The sequence below is a fragment of the Eurypyga helias genome, unplaced genomic scaffold (assembly GCF_000690775.1).
Source record: "Eurypyga helias isolate BGI_N326 unplaced genomic scaffold, ASM69077v1 scaffold31234, whole genome shotgun sequence".
Classification (NCBI taxonomy): Eukaryota; Metazoa; Chordata; class Aves; order Eurypygiformes; family Eurypygidae; genus Eurypyga; species Eurypyga helias.
In genome coordinates, this window is record NW_010246098.1 from 5,845 (window position 1) to 15,938 (window position 10,094).

Here is a 10,094-nt window from a genome sequence, read left to right on the forward strand (position 1 = left end):
CTCAAAATAATTTGTTTAAACTGGAGACTATATACAAGGCATGTGAAGCAATATGTATATCTAAAATCGACATGCCTTTTGGTTTTTAGCTGTTATAGAGCTTTTATTGTGGGGGTCTGGTCTGGCAGTAGGAAATGATCTGTAATAAAAACAGTGAAACACGGTTGTGTCTATTCCATACACTGAGGTTATAAAATTGGCAATTGCCCAGTAGTTAGCACTTGGTAATATATTAGGATACCCGATCTTATTGTTTAGCAGCTCCAGACGACTTAAATATCCCCTCAACCCTAATGGTTTGATTCTCCAGATATGTTGCAAATAAACAGAGATTTTATGACTTAACTGACATGTATTATAACTACCTAAATAGCTGGCATATGTGCCGAATAGAACCCTATTATTTGCCGAATTGGTTTTGCAATTGATTGAGTGGAAATAGAAGACTGTGAAGTAGTATCTCCTCGACGAGGGTGTGTAATCAATTAGTCTTCTCCTCTGAAATATGCCCGGACTCCACCGCCGGCAACACCCACCCCCTCCACCCCCCAGTTTCACACTATATTTTCTATAAGGAAAGGCGCGTTGCCGCGATTCCGAGAGGAAGCAGCAGTAGCAGCTGTCAGCTCTTATTAACTCCTGCATAAAACATACCTTAAGTACGGTTTGTTATCAATTACTCGCAGAAATGAAACAACTGGGAAAATGCAGCGAGGTTCCCTATAAATTAAAGTGATTGGTTGATTGATTAGAGCACCTGCTGTAAATCATAACAGTTACACGTAATTACGAGGGAGCTATTTAAGTTGTAAACAAAATTCAGGTCAGGGGGGGATTGCTCTCATTTTTGGTTTAGTCATTTTTCCCTCCTGTTTTTTGTTTATTTCTGAGTGTGTCTGGTTGCTATTATAGGAATTTGTTCTTTATAATCCCCTTGGTTGCTCCTAAAATAACCTCACTACTTTCTCAGAGAAAAAGATATAATTTCATTTTATCGTGGACAGAATAACATGCTTTTATTTTGCTTAGTGTGGCTTTATTGTTTTGTTTTGACTTCTCCCTTCCCTCCTCCCCACTCCTCCCCACCCAGAAAAACTCCTCCTTTAACTATGGGTTACAGTAACTAGATCAGCTTTATTTAACGGCAGGAGAGTTCCCACTACTTCCCGGACAGCACAATATGATCAAGGTGGCAAACACCATGGTTAGACCCGATTTTTTTTTTTTCTAGTGTTCTTTTTTTTTTTTTTTCTGAAGGAAAAGACTCATTTTATTTCATAAACCAGACTTAATAAAAACACAAAGCAATAACAGAGCTGTCTTCTGGTTGCTGTATCCTCCAGCCTTGATACTTATTTAAGACAGCAACTCCCTTCGTCTAGTGAATTTATTCCTGGCTCAGCTTAGCTGTAATGGAAACATTAGAGCAAAAAAAGTAAATGTTCCTTTTTTTTTCCCTCCAGAAAGGCGCTGTCCGTTGTACAAAAGGCATCGGGGGGCTCTGGGTGAGACACAGGCTCAAACCCGAAAGTTGCCAGGTGCTTGCCAATATGTATTTTATTTCCCAATGATCAAACCCTGCATAGAGGCTGTACTGCACCACCCTTCTCTCCATCCATCATTCATGGAGCAGTTTCCTAGAGGTTGGGGGAGCAGCACCCTTTAGGTTGCTGGAGGTAGCCAGAGATTCAAAATTCCCTTTCATTTTGGTGTTCTGTGCATGTCAGAGAGACTGTGGTTATCCTATACTCCTTCGCGGCATGATGGTTTCTCTCTCCCCTCTTCCCCTTCTTCTTTCTCCAGTTCCCGTTCCTCCAAAATCTGTTACTTCTTTGATGATGAATAAAGATGGCTTCCTGGGTGGAATTTCAGTCAACACCGGAGAGGTGTTTTGCTCTGTACCTGGCCGCTTGTCTTTGCTTAGTTCAACTTCAAAGTATAAAGTAACTGTGGGAGAAGTTCAAAGACGCCTTTCTCCTCCTGAGTGTCTGAATGCATCCCTCCTAGGAGGAGTACTTAGAAGGTAAGAGGCTGGGGTGAGTGCATGAACATGTCCGTGTGTGGGCATCCATGCATGCACCAGAAATATTTGGTGAACGGTCAAGATGATTGCAAATGTACATAGATCTTACTATCAAAGCATGTGTGTAACGTTCAGGGTAAGGTGAAAATGTGCTGTATTCGGACACTGAGATGAGTGTATGGAGACTAGAGAAAGATTTGGCCTTGTGCATCTTCTATAAAACAACCCAAAATGAGGGAACTAAGGCAAGTTTTTTTCTCATACACATGCGTACATGCACACACTTCCTATCCTTTCTCCTTCTCGTCACACTTCTCTCTTAGTAAATGCACAAAATAAAATGCCATGATGGCATCATGCAATCATGCCATCAAAATGCCAATATTGCAGTTAGATGTTACAGGATGTGTTTGTAGGGATTTCTTAGATAAATCCGTGAGGTTCTTTGATAAGGCAATTAACGTGGTGCCACACAAGACATTATTGAAATTGGCAGGGGATTAACACACAACCTGTGAGGTAGGTAAGTACCTGACTAAAGAGGAGCCATCAACAGATAGCTGTGAAAGTCGGAAACTTAATGCTTCATCTAAAGAAGGTTACTAAGGGAATTACTGGCAGTTGGTCTTCAGGCCTCTGATGTTTAACGTTTGTGCAAATCACTCGCTAATGTCATGGTGGATTTTACTGAAGACCTCTCAATAGTTGCCATTATTAGTACTGAGGAAAATGAGAATCAAGGGATGACCTGGAGGCCTGGTTGCTACCCTATCATATCAAGTGAGAGATCGTGCATTTAGGTACCAGCAACAAAAATTTAAGCTCCGACGTCCCTGTCTGGAAAGACTAACAGAGAGCAAGGCACCTTTGTGACAGTGACTGAAGGACTGTAAATTGTCAGTATGACTTGTCTGTAGGGATGGTGAGCTAAGGCTCTATCTGCAGCCAAAGCAGGGAAGAAGTCACGATATGGTATGAGGTATCAGTTCACTCAAGCCAATAGAAAGCTGAGAGGGTATAAATTTCATATTCCACATGTGAAGTATACTCCAGACTGGAAAATCACCCATAACTTTGAGACAGAAACAAATGCAACTAATTTGGCCCCTAATAAATTTCAGATCATGTTTAACATTTGCTAATCTTAGTGGAGGAGATATCTTGCCAACCGCTGTGGCAGCAATTGGGCAATGTTGACACTAAGGTGTTTAAAAATGAAGCTGTAGAGGTGTTTTTTGTTGTTGTTTTGGGTTTGGTTTTTTTTTCCATTAAAAAAAAGAAAAAAAGTTATGATGTCAGGGGCTGCAGCTCCGTGTCTGGAGAGGAGGGGAAAAATCCTGCTACATGCAGTCAGTCACACAAAAATAAACGTGAGAATTAGGGTCTCCTAAAATAGATGCTGTTCCACGTGAATGTCTGTAATCAACGTTCAGCTGTGATCCTTGCCAGTGAGAGCAGAAGAGATTTGTACTTACAGATGCTAACCTGCCTGCTCGTTCTGTACAACCACAAATGGAGCAGAGAGAACATCTGAGAGATACACTGTAGAAAATATAATTACCAAGGTAAAGAAACATCATTATTGAACTTCAGTGGATTTCTGGAGTTGGCCCAAGCCATAATCATTGGCTGCTGCTGACTTCAGCTGTTATCTTGAATCTAAATTTTAGACAAGCTTTTGGTTCAGAGCAGAAGAAATATAGGTAGCTACTCTCTTGTAATTCTGCCATCTACCCCTATTTACTTTGATATAAAATAGTGGGAAGGTGGCCTGGCTTCTCTGCAATTTCTGGTTTCCTTTCACTGATTGTGGCTGCTAATTCTTAAACAAATTTTAAGTAAGAAATAAGAGATATTTGGGTTTGACTCTACTCTTAGGTGCCAAAACTCTCCCTGATTTGGCAGGTGACAAGATTTCATCCCCGGGGATTTACATATGTATAGGCGTCCAAACAATACCCTTGTATTGCCCACCTATAGCTCACTCATCCTTTTATTGTCCTTATCAGTAACCTCCGACAGATATTCAAACTGTCTTCAGGCAATCAATCCCCTCTATATAACGCACCCTGCCTTCAGGTGAGCTCTTTCTCTCCGCAACGCCTTTCCGCGCAAGAACACACACGCGCACGAAATGATTCCTGAAGTTTCATAAATATTTTCCTTTTCTATTTATTCACAGGCACACACATACTCCCTTCGAGACTTTCAGGGTTTTATTTCCCTCCCCCAATTTTTCCTTCACATTTTTGGGATTTAAATCTCCTCCTCTACCTTTCTGCCCTTCTCCTCACTTCATCCTAAGACGAGTTAAGCGTCATGCAGTAGGAACTCTCTAGATCAGCATCCTGTTATTAATTATTCCTATCTGACATTATTTGATTTTCCTGGGAAACGGAGAAAAGAGGGTTCGTCCCCACTCCCACCCCTGGGACAAATTAAACAAATCCCAGCAAACCCAAGCAGAAATCAACACACCCAAAGTCCTTAACGTGGAGTGAAAACCCTCACAGGCTGCACAGAGTAAAAGTTTCTTCCAGGAACGCTGCGGGGTTAATCACGATGTTAATTTCTTTGCAATTCTAGAGCCAAATCGAAAAACGGGGGGAGATCTTTGCGAGAAAGGCTAGAAAAAATCGGTTTGAATTTACCAGCCGGCAGGCGTAAGGCCGCAAATGTCACTTTACTCACCTCCCTGGTGGAAGGTAAGCCGGGGGTCGCAGCTCCCTTCACACCCCTGCCTGCTCTGAACTCGTGCCTGACATTTTACAAACGCCCCAAAATTTCCCCCAACTTTCGGGATCAGGTGGGAAAACCTTGCAGAGGTGAAATTCAGGGAGGGTTAGGATGAACACGGGCACGGTTAAGGATCCCATTCCCAAAAGTCACCGGCCGGAGGGTCATTGATTCCTCTGGATGACAAGAATGTGTGTATAAGTGTGTGTAGATGTGTGTGTAGTAGTGTGTAGATGTGTGATTCTGCAGGGCAGTCCCATTCCTCACTGCTATTAATTCCCAGGCTGTGCTCTCCGACTCCACGTCTACTCCATCCTCCCACTAATTCCGTCCTCCCGAGTTTTATTTATGACCACTACAGGAAGTTCAATGAGGAAAAATGATACATATTTTCTTTTTTTTTTTTTTTAATGTTTTATTGAAATCAGAGCGATTTAAGAATCGCAGAGCGCGGTTTACCTTAAGGTGGCTAGAACTGAACAAAGAGGGAAGCTGTTCCTGGGAGAGGAGGCTGAAGTTTCGCCTCATTTCAAGTCAACTGCTGTCATTGTGATGTTCGGCATGTTTCTTTGATTTATTGTTACTGTATTGAAAAGTAAAATTGAGAGCCACTAATACGTTTAGGATATGTGTGTGTTTACGCTAAGAGAAGTTGGACCTTCTCCAAAAAACATAACCGGAATAGTATGGATGCAATTATGAATTATATGTATCTGCATTACACATACACACCGAGAGGCGTATAAATAATCCACTTATCTCTTCTGCATATAAGCATGCATAAACATTTGGGCTAGATATTAACTTTTCAACTCTTTTGATTGAGTTGTGGGAGCGATAAGACCTTACTGCATGCAGAGCTGACGGCAGGCTGAAAAAAGACGTGGGCTGATAGAAACGGGTTCCTCCTGGTACCCGCATGTAGGTTATGCCGAGTGTGCAAAGCGCAGCGTCGGGTACGGGTTTATAGGGTCGCGCTATAGGAGACGTTAGGCATTTGGGGTGTGATAACTGCTCTTTGACAGCCGGATTAGTGCAGCTTCACCCCTCCTGCGCGTGTAAAAACCAGTGCACCTCACTCATAGCAAAACCAGCCCCTCCTAGAAGCCGGCTGGAGGTTCAAAAACGGTGATACAGTGATGCTGAGATCTGTGTCAAGAGTGTAGTACGATGTACGTTCCCCTCCTCTTCCCCAGGTTTCCTTACAAATCAACAGTTTACCTTGGGAGAGATCCCTTTTTTTGGGAAGAAGCTGCACCTGCTAGAGCTTTATCTCCTTTTTCTACCCCCAGCCAGGCTTTAGCGTCGCTGCTATCGTAACGCCCGGAGCAGAAACGCTCCGGCCAGCCCCGGCCGGGATTACCCGAGCCCGGGGGGACCCGACCCGGCGCTGGGTGACCGCGGCGGGGACTCCCCGTGCACCGCCGGGCGCCCTCCCTCTCATTAAGCCGTTTGGTGATATAGCGAGAACCCTTGGAAAGCAGAAGGTGACGTTGGAAAGCAACTCCTGGTCGTTAAAAATAATGTGGTCTTGGAGTATATTAGACATATCTGTTTTGCGTGTTGGAAATCTTCCCCCTGGTCCCTCAGGCTGTGCTTTAAAGGGTTTAATGCTTTATTCTAGAGGGGCTGAGCTATAATCTGGTGGAATCCCCCTAGAGTCGGAGGATTTTTTTTTCACCCCCTCCTCTTTTCCTCCTTTCTGCAGCTACTGTCTTCTTCTTGTGGCATAAAGTACATCAGGAGGAGTTGGAAGCAAGTTTCTGGAGGAGTTTCTGGAGGCAAGAAGCCTGAAACCAGGCGGGCAGGGAAAGTGACAATTAGAATTAGAATAATAATTATGATTCACAGAAAAGGTTGCCATTAGTTGCACCCGGCAGAGAGGAGTTCCTGCTGCATGATGGTCAGTTATAAAAGCGTATTTATAATTTCCAGCCGACGAAATGCGGTTAAATCTCCATCATTTTATCGATGTGGCGCTAATTGTGATAATGATGCAAATGCTCTGTGTGCGTGTATAAACAAGTGTATATATAATGTCCCACACAGAATTGACATTAATGTTAACATTATGTCCACATCTGTAAAATATTGGACAGTGTTCTGGTGTACTGAGACAGGAATGGTTTCTTTGCTCCAAGGGAAGTTTAGATCTTTCTGTCTTTTGGGATTTTTTTCTTGATAAGAAGTTTTTTCTTGGGTTTTTTTTTTTTTTTGGCCCAGTTCTTTTGAAAGTGGATGTGTGTATGTGTTGCACGCGTGTGTGTACTTTTCCCACAGCCCTGCACAAACAGCTGCGTGGGTACATACCGTCTCAAGCATGTTATAGAAAAGACAAATCTCATCAGCTGGAAACCCTGTCCCATCAACTTAGTTCTGCCCCCAAAACAGAGCCTGTGGAGGGAAAGCACATACCTGGAGCCTTTCCCAGGGATGCAAGGGTTGTTACAAGGTTTCTAAACCCGGCCCATAGGAGCCGGTCTCTCCCAGGGGGAGCGGCGGGCAGCAGCCCGGTGCCCCGGCAAGTGGGGACCAGCCCAGCCCGGGGCCGGCGCTGCCCGGAGGTGTTAATGCCCCTTCTCATTCCATCCAGGTGAGGCCGTTCATTTAGCTCGGGATTTTGGGTACATCTGCGAAACGGAGTTCCCAGCTAAAGCTGTTTCTGAGTACCTGAACAGACAGCACACGGACCCCAGCGACCTCCACTCCAGGAAAAACATGCTGCTTGCTACAAAGTGAGTGCGAAGTTGACCAATTCCCCTTCTTCTGCCTTCCCTCGAGACCACCCCACCCCTTAAACTCTTCCTCTGAGCTCGTTTTGAAAGCAGACGGAGTTTCCAGCCCCCAAATGATACTGGTCCTGAGAGGAGGAAGGATGCTCTTATCACCCTATGCCCAGGGCAGACCCTATAGCCTCTCCATCCCTCTCCAGTGAAGTTTCTGCTGGCCCTATAGAGGAAGTAGGCCACTGTCCCCTAACTACTGTATATCGTTTCCAAAACAACCCCAGTTACAAAATCTTCATGGGAAGGGGACCAAATAAATCTGTTTTGCTTCCATAGCATGTCTGTCTGTCCCTCCTGCTGCTCATACAACACCTGTTTTCCTCTACCGAATGGCAATGTCTTTCCCACATAGTTAAAAAAAAAAAAAAAAGGAAAAAAAAGGCACTCCCCCATGTACTGCTAATGATCCTAGATTTGGTCTCCCCAACCCATCTCTCTCCCCTGGGACCTTCTTGGTGGATGTGCTGTATCAGGCACTTGACTGTGCCTCTCAAACTACTAACTGGGTGCCACATAGTTTGCTTGGGTCCTCGGCAGTGAGTGCTGTGTATCTTCACACATCTCTGTCTATCTGGCAACAAAAAGGGGGAAAAAAAAGAAAGAAAAAATACCAGCCCAAACAGCTCTCATTTATTTCATGCTCTGGGACGTGGCTTGCCTCCAATGACAGTGTAATTTAAAGAAATATATGGAGGGTTGAAAAATCATTTGCTCAAATTTGTCCAGATGTTTTTTAGACGTGATTGGAATTTGATTGCCCTTTTCCGCAGGGTCAGAAGATATTAATGTCCCAGAACTTTAATTGCTCACAGACCCTGCTTTGCTCTTTGAAGATGTAAAATGTTGGACTCATTACTGTTTGTTCTCCAAATTCAAAGTTTCCTCTCTTGCACTTTCTTAATGGATAATACACATAGAAGTAGACCTTTATCTTTTCCCACCCTCTGAAACCTTTAACCCACTGGGAATTTCAGAGAATTTCAGAGGATGAGAGCTGAGTGGCTGAGTGTCTTTTTTAAGGGTTTCTTTTATTCCCCCTCTCCCCCCTTTTTTTTTTTTTTAATCCAGTCCCTGGGTAGGCCTCTCTCTCAAAGAGACTCTTTTGGGAACCACACCAGCCCCCAGGGTTTCTCCATTCCCTGGGCACCTGTTGACTTGAAGACCTTTTGGACCAGAGCAATGCAAAAGAAAGTGTGTGTGAGGAATTAATGATTAAAATCAACTTTAATTTTTCAAAAGCATAGGTAACCAAACAAAAGCCAGGTGTAAACTCTAATGTGTTAATTGGGATGCCAGCTCCCCACCCCCCAAAATAAAATAGGAAAAATTGGCTTTGCTCCTCATGTAATGAGTGGAGTCCCAGATGTCCCAAAGTCCTTATCTTTCTCAACAAGGTGGTCCAGTCTGAGCCATGTCAGAGGAGGGTCCATTTTGGCCCTTCCCTGAACCATGTCCCTGTGCCACCCAGTAGCTTTCAGTGCATGGTTGTGCTTTCCTCCGGGAACAGAAAGGAGAGCTGATTTGACCAGGGCCAGGCCCCCAGGAAGATGATGGTTGGCAGACCCATGGCACATGTCCCTTTCTGCCTGTTGATTGCTAGAGCCACCAAGCAGGGCTGGATCTTCACAGTGTTCCAGAAGTATCCAGAGAGGTTTCTACCTCCAGATCTGTTGTTATCCTGCAATTGCAGAAACCTCTTTCCTGAAGAACATCATTCTGAACAGGGAGTTGCTGGTTCACCATAGCCAGTCCCCCAGCACTGTTGGGGGAAAGAAAGGTGGCAAAAAGCTCCTATCCTGGGTCTTGGGATGAGCTTTGGCTGGAGCCTGCCCCTTCCTTCAACCTTGGTTGTCTTGCAGAAGTGTGGGATGAGCCTAACCACCACTTTTCTGTCTCTCTCTCTTCTTCTTGCTTTCCTCTTTTCTGTGCAGGCAACTTTGTAAAGAATTTACAGATCTCTTGGCCCAGGACAGGACGCCCATTGGAAACAGCCGGCCCACCCCTATTTTGGAACCGGGCATTCAGAGCTGCTTGACTCACTTCAGCCTCATCACTCACGGCTTTGGGGCCCCCGCTATCTGTGCTGCCCTCACGGCCCTCCAAAACTACCTGACTGAAGCTCTCAAAGGCATGGACAAGATGTTCTTGAACAACAACACTGCTAACAGGCACACATCTGGCGAAGGACCAGGTAGTAAAACTGGAGACAAGGAAGAGAAACACAGAAAATGAGAGAGAGAGAGAGAGAGAGAGAGAGAGAGAGAGGAAAAAAATAAAGAAAAAAGAAAAGTTAAATAAATAAAAGGAGAAAAGAGAGATAATCTTTTAAAACAAAACCGTCTTAATTTTAGCTTTAAAAATACTGGATTGGGCTTTGGAAGAATTCTATTAGGTAAAATAATAATAATAAAAGAAAGACAATAATTTAAGATCAGAGGAGCACAATGGCACAAGACCAGTGGTTCAGAGTCTCTTGCCAGGAACATGTGAAGACAACCACCAGGATTTTTTTCCCACTTCTGTTCTTTCACATTTTTTAAATAATGATT

The 10,094-nt window shown here is 44.0% G+C and overlaps 1 protein-coding gene across 1 annotated transcript; it reads left to right on the forward strand.

Moving 5' to 3' along the window:
- The first annotated feature begins 1,760 nt into the window (after nucleotides 1–1,760).
- Nucleotides 1,761–9,783, forward strand: LOC104503304 (transcription factor AP-2-beta). The gene is made up of 4 exons (XM_010150285.1): nucleotides 1,761–2,023; nucleotides 4,610–4,728; nucleotides 7,353–7,494; nucleotides 9,477–9,783. Exons 1-4 carry the CDS (start codon nucleotides 1,761–1,763, stop codon nucleotides 9,775–9,777), a joined length of 825 nt encoding a protein of 274 aa, XP_010148587.1. The 3' UTR covers nucleotides 9,778–9,783.
- The last annotated feature ends 311 nt before the right edge of the window (nucleotides 9,784–10,094 follow it).